The 13,433-nt window shown below is 47.7% G+C and overlaps 1 protein-coding gene across 2 annotated transcripts; it reads right to left on the bottom strand.

Annotated features, from left to right (window-relative positions):
• Window positions 1-809: 809 nt before the first annotated feature.
• PSME3 (proteasome activator subunit 3) lies at window positions 810-7,731 on the bottom strand. Of its 2 annotated transcripts, XM_049781070.1 has the most exons (11): window positions 7,145-7,731; window positions 6,392-6,424; window positions 6,199-6,261; window positions 5,921-6,025; window positions 4,778-4,826; window positions 3,696-3,808; window positions 3,482-3,550; window positions 2,884-2,951; window positions 2,738-2,792; window positions 2,567-2,653; window positions 810-1,045 (listed from the first exon to the last, which is right to left on the bottom strand). In XM_049781070.1, exons 1-11 carry the CDS (start codon window positions 7,184-7,186, stop codon window positions 965-967), a joined length of 765 nt encoding a protein of 254 aa, XP_049637027.1. In that variant the 5' UTR covers window positions 7,187-7,731; the 3' UTR covers window positions 810-964. The 2 variants fall into 2 exon arrangements, with proteins under 2 accessions (XP_049637027.1, XP_049637020.1); XM_049781063.1 differs by lacking the exon at window positions 810-1,045 and having other exon boundaries at window positions 2,425-2,653.
• Between the last annotated feature and the right edge of the window lie 5,702 nt (window positions 7,732-13,433).

Below are 13,433 nucleotides of genomic sequence, written 5' to 3'. Positions count from 1 at the left end.
CAACCTTCAGTGGTGCAGACATCCCACCTCAACTCATCACTGGCCTGGGAAAAGGCAGCCAGAAGTCAGAGGGTTTGTCTGCACATCTCTGAATGATGCTCTGTCACAAAGGGTGAGCCTCCTCAATACCGCTGCTTATCTCTCTCTCTCTCTCTTCTCCAATTCACCTGGGCACCAAGAGGCTACAATGTCAGGAGGTGGGCCCTGTGAATGACTGAGACCATTCATTTTATTTTATCACCTCCTGAAGAAGGGAGACAGAAGTCAGGTGAAAGAGGGACTTAAAGAATAGGAAGGCATGTGTGTTTGTGTATGTGTCTTGTCTGGATGTGTGTGTGCAATGCACACAAGTGTATGTAAAAATCCTAGTTATAAAAACACCTGCAGGAGTGAGGGACATGGCTGAAGGTCTAAAGTGTTCTTGTCATGATCAGGTTCAATGTGGGATGGAGTAGATGGGAAACCCTAAGTCACCACAAAGGCAACTGTGGAAGGGAGGATCCGACATCCCACAGAAGAGCCACTAACCTTACATCAAAAGGGGAGGAGCTGAGTCCCTGATCTCAGAGCCTATAAAAACACTTTGTGTTTCCCTTCTAGTTTCCTCAGGTTCCAATTAATCATCAAAAGGAAGAAAATGGAAAGCCCAAGATATAGAAGGGAGAAAGGTGGAGAGAGAAAACACAAGTATTCTTCTGCCACTATCCTGCACAAACCTGGAGTTCTCCAGAAATTAGAACAGGTCAAGTATAGGGAATTAGGGAAGGAAATAGAAGAGTTCCTGAGGCCTGAAAAAAGAGGTAAACACGTCACAGAACTACATGAGAGTTTCATTAGACTCTAACTAAAAACAGAGAGAGGTGTGATTACTATTTCCAGCCAGTTTCCCCATCACGATAGTCATGTAACAAACCAAGGCAATATCGGTCTTGAGCCAGACTCACAGAGTCCCCTGGCCCTGGCCCTAGTACAGTGTCTCTGCATTGCTGCTCCGGGGCCGTTTGATCTTCTCGATATTTTTCAGAATCATATCGTGTAGAGTGACCTGGAGAAGATGAATCAGTAAGTCACTTTTCTGTCTTGCCCCTACATACACACATGATCCCCAAGCAATCATTAGCATTAATACCAGTCTTCTGGAACCTAACTAAGGGTAGAAGTTTGAGCTCCCTCCCACCTCCAAGTATGCACAGCTGAATACTCCTAAGACCCTAAAAGTCAAACAACTATATTGAATACTTCCTTGCTAAGACTGCTTAAAAGTTATCCCACTATTGGGGACGGAGAGATAGCATGGAGGTAAGGCGTTTGTCTTGCATGCAGAAGGCTGGTGGTGTCAATCCCGGCATCCCATATGGTCCCCCCGAGCCTGCCAGGAGTGATTTCTGAGCGTAGAGCCAGGAGTAACCCAAGTGCTGTCGGATGTGACTCAAAAACCATAAAGAAGTTATCCCACTACTTTATACTGTTATTGTCATAGAGCCCAAGGTCTCACAAATACAAGGCAAGTAAGTGTTCTACAGTGAGCCACATCCCCAGCCAAAGGTTTTTTAAATTCCTGGGCCACACCCAGCAGTGTTCAGGAAACCAAATGGGGTGCCAGGAATCAAACCTTGATTAGCCTCATGCAAGGCAAGTGTCCTATGCACTGTAATACCTCTCTGGCATCACAACTCATTAAATTTTGTTGTCTTTGTTTTGGGCCACACCTGGTGGCACTCAAGAGATTATTTCTGGCTCTGTGCTCAGAAATTGCTCCTGGTAGGCTTGGGGGGACCATATGAGATCCCGGGAATTGAACCCGATTCCTTCCCGGGTCTGCCACATGTAAGGCAAATACCCCACAGCTGTGCTATCACTCTAACCCAACAACTCACTAATTTTAAAAAAGCATTTTTTTTTTTTCAGGAAGCATCAACTTTATTCATGCCCTATCCACCACATGTGTGGTCAATTTCAACCATTTATGCATGCTATCCTTAGCTTGCCCTGAGTCTTAACTTGTCCGGCCATGTCTTTTCCTCACACCTCTCCATTCTGGCAGAAAGGTGCAAAAGTAAAAAAGCATATTTGTGCAGGAGATACATGAAGTTACTTCTTTTTTGGGGGGAGGGGCACCCTCACAATGCACAGGGGTTTCTCCAGACTCTGCACTCAGGATTATTCCTGCTGGGCTCAGGGAGACCATATGGGATGCCAGGGATTGAACCTAGATCAGCTATATGCAAGGCAAGCAGCCTATCCACTGTACTATCACTCTGAGCCCTGGAGTTACATTTTATATAAGGGAAACTGACACCTGAGATTAAACAATTTTCCCAAGGCCACATACTACAGGTATGAGTTGGCAGGTATGGCATTATTTATTTACTTGCACCCCCACCACTATAATACATGTACTTCCTCCCAACTCAGCTGAAAGATTTCACAGTTCTCTACACTCAATTGAGAATTCTGTTCTACCTACACCCCCCTATTGTAATCCCCAGAGCACTGCAAAAAATATTTTTTTAAGTCTACAAAACTTATAGAACCCATGGAATCTGTAGAAAGCAAGGTCACTTACATATTGATTCCTTAATTCTGATATAATGAGCCGCAGACTGATATACTCTTTCTCATCGATTTCTGTCACGGTGCGACGATAGTCCTCCTGAAAAGAGAAAGGGATCTGTCCACAAGGCCTGTCCCTGGGACGACTCCTCCCAGTTCATTCAACCACAAAATCCCTACTTACCACATGGGGATATTTAGCTATTTTAGAAACCAATTTGGCTCTTGTAATATAATATCTGGAAGAAGAGATAAGAGGAGCTTCAGAAACCTGGACAATATTTACCACTTCCCCAATCCCAATTTCAGGCCAAGTTCAAGAAGCCTAACCTAGAAATCTGGTCCAGATAAGATGCAGCTTCACTCTCAACAGTTCTTAGTTCTGCAACAGTCTCCTCCTGGAGGGAAAAGGTCAGTCAAAAGCTACTTTCGGGACTGGCGAGGTGGCGCTAGAGGTAAGGTGTCTGCTTTGCAAGCGCTAGACAAGGAAGGACTGCGGTTCAATCCCCCGGTGTCCCATATGGTCCCTCCAAGCCAGGGGCAATTTCTGAGTACTTAGCCAGGAGTAACCTCTGAGCATCAAACGGGTGTAGCCCGAAAAACAACAACAACAACAAAAAAGCTACTTCCACATCATCCCCACCACAGCAGCCCATGAGAAAGGGGAAATGGGCTGGAGAGATTGAACAATGGGTAGGGCACTTGTTTCACCTGTGGCCAAGCCCAGTTTGATCCCTGGCATCCCATATGGTCGCCTGAGCACTGCCAGGAGTAATATACCTGATTGCAGAGCTAGGAGAAATCCCTGAGCACTGCCAGGAGTGGCCCCAAAACAAAAACAAAAACAAAACAAAAGGAAACAAAAGAGCACAGGTGATAATGCACTCTCAAACTTTCCACTCTTAAATTGGCAATGGCAGCACATTACCTGAATGGATACCCCAAAGTTGTTTCCATCTTCTATCCTGGGAATCAGGAGCTGTACCCACATTTTTACCTGGAGAAAAGGGGACCATAACCAGATCATTAGCCTGCTGACGACACTCACACCGTGATCCCAGCCCCATTACTACTAACTGTTCACTATTCAAGCCATGTCAGGTGGGATCACCCCTTGAATAGGTCCCTTGCAGCTGTCTCACCGTGTTACATTTCTCAATCAGCAGCCGGATCTCGGGTTTTACTTTCTCAATAATGTCCACCAGCTGCTGGTTACTTTTCAGCATTCCATTGGGCATCACAAACACCTTGGTTCCTGGCAGGGATGCAAAAGGCAAATGAGAGAGGTTGAGGGCCAGGGCACAGAAGCCCACCTTTCTCTATTATTCCCCAGATCCATGAAATGTAAGACTTCTGCCCTTTTTTTTTTGTTTTTGGGTCATACCCAGTAATGCTCAGAAAATCTGGCTCTATGCTCAGAAATCGCTCCTGGGAGGCTCGGGGGACCATATGGGATGCCAGGATTTGAACCACCAACCTTCTGCATGCAAGGCAAATGCTTTACCTCCATGCTATCTCTCCAGCTACTTCTGCCTTTTGTATTTGGGCCACACCTGGCAGTGCTCAGGACTTATTCCTGGCTGAGCTCAGGAATCATTCCAGTTGGGGTTCAGGAAACTATATGGGGTGCCAGGGATCAAACACGACATGCAAGGCAAGCACCCTACACTGTACTATTTCTTCAGTCCCAGCCCAAGCTTCTGCCATATGTCTTAGCGCAATTTTCCCTACAAACTGTGATATCAGAATTAAAAAACTGTATAACAAATGAGTAGCTAAAAATATACCCAAAAGCTGAAAAAAATGAAAATATAGTATTGAAAAGAGAAAAAAGTAACATGAAAATGGAACTTATGGGCTAGAGATACAATATAGCAGATAGGGTACTTGCCTAGCACATGGCCAACCTGGATTTAATCCCTGGCACTCCACATGATCCCATGAGCCTCACCAGGTGTAAGCTCTTAGCACCTCTGGGTATATAGGTGGAAGAAACAAGAAGGAAAAATTGGCCTCCTCCCCTCCTTTGGGTGGGCACAGGAAGACAAACCCTCACTTTTTATTGGAAAAGCAGGTGAAGAGTGATAAGCAACCACATCCAGAATATTTGGGTACTAATGCTGGGAAGAAAATGGACTGTGCCTTCTGGCCAGAATGTCAGATCCATTCTACCTCTCAGGATGCCAACTCTAAGAAAAGATAGAGAAGTTTTATTGACTCTTACCTTGGAAGGCCTCTTCACACTCATCCAACCTTCGTTTCTTGTAAGTGGGCTAAGGATACAAGACAGGAATTAGCATATTTTCAACATCCACATCCCCATCACAGGATGCTCTTCAAGCAAGTTACTTGGGGAAGGGAGGGGGGTGTCACACCTATCGGTGCTCAGAGGTTACTCCTGGCTCTGCACTTAAGAATTTCTCCTGGCAGTGCTCAGGCTCTTGGGATACAAAGATGCAGAACACAGTTTCTGCCAATCTGAGAGATAGTAGAGCAGTTAAAGCGCTTTTTTGGTATGAGGCTGGCCCAGGTTTGATCCTTGGTACCATTCATGATCCCAAGCGCTGTCAGGTATATGGCCCAATGGGCCTGAGTGCAGATGGAAACGCAGGTGGAAACCCTGAGTTCTCTCATCAGCACATGGTCCTTAAATCAAGTCAGTGGCCTTCTCCCCAAATGATGGTTTCTGCCTTCTAGAAGTTCAAGTTCAGTAATATAAAGAACAAGATGGTGTTATCCATTTAATACTTCAATGTGGGCAAACAGGTGATAAGAGCTAAGATGCTGCAAGTCATGCAGCAAATACAATACCAAGAAAACTGGGATATCCCCTGATAGAGCTCAAAAAAGAAATAAGGAAAGCCTTGTTTCCAGCTCTGGGAAAAGATCCGATAACCAGACAGAACCTGTAACTATTAGTAGTATTTATTTTTTATTCTGATCATAATGGCTTACATATCTTTCACAGTAGTAACTATTAGTAATATTTGATGTAGGTTATCGTGTTTTTCGTTTTAGGAGGCAGGGGAAGGTGGCTTTCACCAGTGACACTGGGGACCACCAAGGCTATTCTGGCAGTACTTGGGAGATTATATGGTACTGGGATCAAACTGGGACTCAGTGTTTCAGTACTTTGAGCTATCTCCTTAATCCTATCTGAAACAAACTCTATCAGAGTAGCATTAGCATATTTACTTCATGCTATATGAAAAAAGAAACCAAATTCGAACCAGAAGATAGACTGGAATCATCATATATGAATTCTTGTTCCTAGGTCCAAATATCACATACACTTTTTGTACACACCCAAAATGTCTAGGAAATAAGAGGCTAGATAGACCAACCAATGATAATGTAGGTCACATACCCCATCAAGTCCATCGTGGCTATTGGTGAGAAGAATGGGGTCTGGGACTGGGAGATTCATGTCTGAATGGATCTGAGTTAGGTCATGGATGTTCAGGATTGGTTCCTAAAAGGGAGATATTCACCCATTAAAAATACATGTTTTGTTTTCTTCAAGATCAACAAAGAGTATTTAATTTGAAGAGCAAGAAATAAATGTTCTTTAAAGTCCAGAACGTAATAAAAGACAACAGCGTGTACCCCACCTGACAGACACCCCAGTGGGGGAAAAACTCTTACCTTCAAAAAGCTATCAAGTTCTAACAACTTCTTTGGGAAAAAATTGGCCACCAAATCTTCGGCCTAAAGATAAAAATATAACTGAATTCAAATACTGACTTTATTGAGTCGCACTTCATCTATCCCTTCTTTGTGGTAACCACCCCCCTCCCATCATTACCAACACACCTGTCTCCCTTGATTTTTCACTCACCTCACTTGTGATCCGCTCCCTGAAAGAATCAACCTACAATCACAAAGAAAGCAATTCATTTTGGCACCAGAGTTGTAAAAAAGGCAGGAGAGGGGAAACCCTAATTCCTGCTCTCTCTTTCCCTCACCTTGTAATTATAATGAGAAGCTGAGAGGCCCCCAGACTGCAAATACTTTATTTTTTTGAGGATCCATTTCTCCATCTCAGCAAAGAGAGAGAAGCGGGGGTGGGGGGCTCGTAGTAGGCAGCACCCCCTTTTTATTTTCCTTCCCCCCCCCCCTTCCCCGCGCTCCCAGCGGCGGCTTAAGCGGGAGTTTGAGCTCAGACAAAAGACCAAATGCCCGCTGGGGGTATGAGCTCACAAACGTGCTAACTCCAACCTAGACTTGGCTTAAGACAGATATCCATGAAGCCTCCTGGAAAAGTCGGGGCAAGGGGCAGTGTTGAGAGAGGACGGATCGGATGCTGGGTTGGGGTGACTGATGGTGGGGTGGGGGAGACTTCCAGCTGTCATTGCCTAAATAACACAGAACCCGGCCTGGGTTCGAGGAGTTCTTTTGGGGGGGGGGGCAGAAGACCTCCTCTAAATGTCCCTGGGAATGGAGGGGCAGGGCTGGGGAAAGGAGGCTGAGCACAGGTGTCCCTAGGGGTTGTGGGGGAGACAAAGGCGCCGTGGGGAAGCGGGGAGCCGTCCGGGGGTGCTCGGGGTGCGGGGAGATGGGAAGAGGAGGCGGCGAGGGCCGGCGCCGCTACCTTGAGCTTCACTTCCTGATCCACCTTCAGCAACGAGGCCATGGCCGGGCCGGGCCGGGTCGGGTCCGCTCTGCTGGAAACCGGAGGCGCTGTGGGCTCCGGGGAGGGGGCCGGAGGAAGGGGAAGCAATGTCGGCAGCTCCCGGGACGCGGCCGCCCTCGCCGGCTCGCTCGCGCTCTCGTCCGGAGCCTTCCCTGGGTGTGGACGGTCCGCCCGCCTGCTCGCCTGCCTGCTGGCTGCCTGCTCGCTCGGCCCGCTCGCTCGCTCGCCCTCCCGGCTCTCGCCGCCGCTCGCGCCGGAAGTTGCGTCACAGCCAGTCGCCGCGCCCCACGGCGCACGCGCGACGCGCAGGCGCCCTGAGAGCCTCGGCGCCGCTCGCCTGCTCACTCGAGGGAAACCCGGGCCGGCTTCTCGGGCTTCCTTCCGCTGCCCCGTCAAGCTAAGGCCGGAAGTCGGCGCAGGCGGCGCGGCTGGGAAGCGGGCCTCCTGAGAGCTTCCGGGAAATGCCTGCCTGGTTCTGTTAGTTTGGGCTTCTTCGCCTTCCGAGAAGGAACCTGCAGAGCCGCGGATGCTCCGAGGACCGGATCGCCGCCGCCGACGTCGCGCCCTGATGACGTCAGCTGGAGGAAGTCGGCGGTCCCGGCTCGTGTGCTGGGTGGGGTGGGGTGGAGTGGAGTGGAGTGGAGTGGAATGGAGTGGAGTGGAGGGATGCAATCTCTGAGCAGCCCCGGTGCTGTGCAAGCGTCTGTCTGGCTCCCTTACGGCCGAAACTCGAGTGAGAAGCGAGAGCTTCACGGAGCACGTTCTGTCTGTCGTGCCCTGCTTGCTCTCTCTTCGCTCCATCTCCACCACTTTGTCACTTTGCTCAGACTGAACTCGGAACTCAGGACTTTCTGCTTGATGGGCATTTGGGCGCCCAGAGTTTTTTTTTTTTTTTTTTTTTGGGGGGGGAGGCAGCTTGTTCAGGTGTCCACTACGTTTCCGATAAATGAGGGACCAGAACCCAGACCACACACACACACACACACTAACGCCTAGGACAACGCTTTATCCACTTTCACAACCGAAAGCAAGATACCGTTTGGTTTTTACGCACCCCATTTCTTTTTTTTTTAATTTTTATTAAAATTGCAAATTAGAAATGAATTACAAATCTTTCACAGTAATTTTTTTTTGTTTTGTATTTGGGCCACACCCAGCAGTGCTCAGGGGTTACTCCTGACTGTCTGCTCAGAAATAGCTCCTGACAGGCACGGGGGACCATATGGGACACCGGGATTCGAACCAACCACCTTTGGTCCTGGATCGTCTGTTTGCAAGGCAAACGCCGCTGTGCTATCTCTCCGGGCCCCACCTCAGCCTTTTTTAAGGACTTTTTGCTTTGCCCAGTGAAACGGACCAGGACGTTGAGCTTAAAAAAAAAAAAAAAAAAAAAAAAAGCATGGGTCGCTTATGTGAGTAGAATTGGAGTAATACGAAGACTAGGGATACTGTAGTTCAGCGGCAGAGGACTTAATTGTCTTTCACGTGTGAAACCCTGGCTTAGATCCCAAACAGCACAAAAAAGCAAAACAGGAGAAACGAACTTTAACCATCCGTTGAGCCCAAGCCATCCATATATTATTCAACACATAATAACTTAAAAAGACATATGGCTGGGCTGGAGCAATAGCGCAGCGAGTAGGGCGTTTGCCTTGCACAGGGGCTTATCCAAGTTCGATCTTTGATATCCCATATGCCTCCTTCCTTCGGCAGGCAGGAGTAAATTACCCACTGGAGTAATATCTGAGCGCTGAGCCAGGAATAACCCTTGAGCGCTGCCGGGTGTGGCGCACCCCTCCCACCCCCCAAATCTGGCTGGAAAAGTAGGGTGCATACCTAAAATAGCTCCCTGGAAATCCATATGTACCTCAAGCCTACTGGGTGCAGATCCAGGAGCGATCCTTGAGCATCACTGGGTGTGACTTCTAAACAAAAAAAAGCACATCACAACACATCTTTTTTTTGTTTTTTGTTTTGTTTTGTTTTTGGGCCACACCCGGTGATGCTCAGGGGTTACTCCTGGCTATGCGCTCAGAAGTCGCTCCTGGCTTGGGGGACCATATGGGACGCCGGGGGATCGAACCGAGGTCCGTCCGAGGCTAGCGCAGGCAAGGCAGGCACCTTACCATTAGCGCCACCGCCCGGCCCCTTTTTTTTTTTTTTTTTTTTGGTTTTGGGGCCACACCTGGCGGTGCTCAGGAGTTACTCCTGGCTGTCTGCTCAGAAATAGCTCCTGGCAGGCACGGGGGACCATATGGGACACCGGGATTCGAACCAACCACCTTAGGTCCTGGATCAGCTACTTGCAAAGCAAACACCGCAGTGCTGTCTCTCCCAAAACAAAACGATATGGACAACGCGGAGCCTGAGCAGTGGCACAAGCTGTAAGGTATTTATTTGCCTTGCCCGTGTCTGATCCAGGACAGACTGCAGTTGGATCACCCAGTGTCCCATAGGGTCCCCAACCTGGGGAACAATCCTGAGCTCATAGCCTGGAGTAACCCCTGAGGGTCACCGGGTGTGGCCCAAAAACAAAAGATAAGGACATATTAATAACAAACAAGCAAACAAAAAAAACTCACATCTTAGTATATTCTTTTCATACCAAAACTTAGTATGAATTTTAAATTCACTACATCTCAACTCAAAGGCAACTACACTTGGTGAATTCAGTCACATATACTAGTGGCTGTTGTACTGAACAGCTGGGAAAGGAAAAGTTAACAAGACAAATTCTTTGACTTCGTGGGACTTAGTATGGGACACAGAAAACAAAAATAAATGGAAGGTTTTTGGGCCACACCCGGTGACGCTCAGGGGTTGCTGTGCTGGCTATGCGCTCAGAAGTCGCTCCTGGCTTGGGGGACCATATGGGACAACGGGAGATCGAACCACAGTCCATCCTAGGCTAATGCAGGCAAGGCAGGCACCTTACCTCTAGTGCCACCACGCCGGCCCCTAAATGGAAGTTTTTGATAAAGAGATACTGGCTTGGGAGAAGACCAGGGTCTATTTTAGATTAGATGCCCAATTGGAAGGCTGCTTTGAAAAAGGGAAGACAGGCTTAGTTGTCAAGGCCTAAAGGAGCCTTCAAAGGTATGCAGGCAAAAATGCAGGGGAGGGGCCGGAGAGATAGCATGGATGTAAGGTGTTTGCCTTTCATGCAGAAGGTCATCAGTTCGAATCCGGCGTCCCCTATGGTCCCCCGTGCCTGCCAGGAGTACCCCCTGAGCACTGCCGGGTGTGACCCAAAACCACACACACACACACACACACACACACACACACACACACACACACACACACAAAAGCAAAAAACAAAAAATAAAAATGCCGGGGAAAAGAAAGATTTTAGAAAGCTGGAGGCAAGAATGGGAAGTGGGAGAGATAAAATTGTTTGCAAGCAATTTGGATTAAATCAGCAAGTCAGCTGATTTATGTGTGGGGTCATTTGCTGAGTTTTCATCCTGAGTGGGCCTCTGTTAACTGTAAAGGAGTTGGGGGTATACAGAGCTAAGTGATGAGGGGCCAGAGTGGTAGCACAGCGGTAGGGTGTTTGCCTTGCACACAGCTGACCCAGAATGGACGCAGGTTTGATCTCCAGCATCTCATATGGTCCCCCGAGCCAGGAACGATTTCTGAGAACAGGAGTAACCCCTGAACGCCACTGGATATGACCTAAAAAAACCAAAGTTAAATGACGGGAAGACTGACTTAACCCAAGACCTACTTTCAATTCCCTTATCTCCTTAGAACTGAAATCTTGGGAAGGGGGAGACTGAAGAGATAATACAGTTGGTAGCATGCTTGCCTTGCATGTGATCAACGTGGGTTTAATCTCCTGTACTCCATAGTGTCCCCTAAGCACTACCAGGAGTAATTCCTGAATGCAAAGTCAGGAGTTACTCCTCACCGCCACCAGGTGTAAACCCAAAACCAAAACAAAACAAAGTGCTTAGTAAAATTTCTTCTCTGATCTTGGACTCTAGGAATGCTTTTCCAAATTAACTTCATCCTATTTTTGTTGTTGTTTTGGGGCCACACCCTTTAATGCTATTCATGTTTTTTTTTTTTTTTTTTGGTTTTTGGGCCACACCCGGTAACGCTCAGGGGTTACTCCTGGCTATGTGCTCAGAAGTTGCTCCTGGCTTGGGGGACCATATGGGACACCGGGGGATCGAACCGCGGTCCATCCAAGGCTAGCGCTGGCAAGGCAGGCACCTTATCTTTAGCGCCACCGCCCGGCCCCATGCTATTCATGTTTACATTTATACACTTGGCTCATCATTTGCTATGACCAACTATTTCCTGCCTTGAGAAAACTGCTTTAAACCCAGGTTTCTCTCATTCTATCACTACATTTCAATGTTTTTCCTTTTCCATGGGATGGGGCAAGGGCTCCCAAGCTGAGCTCGGGAAAGCCAACACCTGTGGCCACCACCTGACAATTTTCAACCAACTAGCAAACTCAGTGGAAGGACTGAGTATCTGTGCTCTTCTTAATAAACTAATCTTGGGTTTTGGACCACACCCAGTAATGCTCAGGGGTTACTCCTGCCTCTGCACTCGGAAATGGCTTCTAGCAGGTTCAGGGGACTGTATGGGGTACTAGGTATTGAATCTAGGTCAGCCATGTACAAGGCAAATGCCCTACTGCTGTGCTATTGCTCCGGCCCTAACAAGTAATGAATGATACTCTTCTTTCTTTCTTTTTCTTTTTTTTTTTCTTTTTTTTTTGGCTTTTGGGCCACACCCGGCGTTGCTCAGGGGTCACTCCTGGCTGTCTGCTCAGAAATAGCTCCTGGCAGGCACAGGGGGCCATATGGGACACCGGGATTCGAACCAACCACCTTTGGTCCTGGATCGGCTGCTTGCAAGGCAAATACCGCTGTGCTATCTCTCTGAGCCCGAATGATACTCTTCTACTCCATATTCTTATCTTCCACTTACTCCAGTTCGTGCCACCCCTCATTTTCATTAAGATGGTACTTGTGGTTATCTATGACCACCTTGGACCTCTCAGTGATGCTCAACACCTTTACCACTCATCCTCCTGAAACACATGTGGTCACTTGTTCAGATTTTCCTCCAGTTAATGACTTAATCTCCTTTTCAGGGTCTTCCTCTTCTGTTTCTTTGTTTGTTTAGAGGCCACACTCAGTGGTGCTCAGGGCTCACTCATGGTTCTGCATTCAGAGATAACTCCTTGGTTCAGGGACCAAGGGTGGAAACCATATGGGCCCCATGCAAGGCAAAAACCTTATCCACTGTACTATCTTTTTTTTTTTTTTTTTTTTTTTTTTTTTTTTTTTTTTTTGGTTTTTGGGCTGCACCCGGCGGTGCTCAGGGGTTACTCCTGGCTGTCTGCTCAGAAACAGCTCCTGGCAGGCACGGGGGACCATATGGGACACCGGGATTCGAACCAACCACCTTTGGTCCTGGATTGGCTGCTTGCAAGGCAAACACCCTGTGCTATCTCTCCGGGCCCCACTGTACTATCTTTAACATGGAAGAACTTTGATTATGTAAAGTTAACTTTCAGAATAGGAAATTTAATATATATTACAAATACAAATTGATGAAAATAGAAAGGGAGCTCTGGAGATGCAGTTCAGCACTAGAGCACCTGCTTTGCATGTGCGGCCCTAGGTTCTTTCCCAGGCAGGAGAAAGAGAGACAGAGACACAGAGAGAAATAGAGTAGGTGGGGAGGCCTTTGGGGTCAGGAGGGAACAGACTGGAATATTTGTTTTCTATGCAGGAATCCTGGGTTTGGTTCCTAGTATCACATGGCACCCTTTAGCAATTTCCTGGAGTGACTGTAAGCACTGAGACAGGGGTACCTCCCCAAGCACTGCTGTGGATGGAACATGAGAAATAGGACAGCAGGAAGGTTTTTTTTTTTTTTTTTTTTTTTTGGTTTTTGGGCCACACCCTTCGTAGCTCAGGGGTTACTCCTGGCTGTCTGCTCAGAAATAGCTCCTGGATGGCTCGGGGGACCATATGGGATACCGGGAACTGAGTTCAATCTGTAGTGCTCCATACAGTCTCTTGAGCTCATTAGGAGTGAGCTCTAAGTACAGAGCCAGGAGTAAATCCTGAGCACAACCACGTGTAGCTCAAACCCCCCCCCCCTGCTTTCATTTCCTTTTTTGCTTTGTTTAGTTTTGGCGCCAAACCTGTCAGCGCACTCAGGAGTTACTCCTGGTTCTGCACTCAGAAATTACTCCTGGCAGGCTCTAGGGACC

Source organism: Suncus etruscus, chromosome 1, assembly GCF_024139225.1.
Source record: "Suncus etruscus isolate mSunEtr1 chromosome 1, mSunEtr1.pri.cur, whole genome shotgun sequence".
NCBI classification, from domain to species: Eukaryota; Metazoa; Chordata; class Mammalia; order Eulipotyphla; family Soricidae; genus Suncus; species Suncus etruscus.
This window is presented reverse-complemented; position numbering and strand designations above follow the sequence as displayed.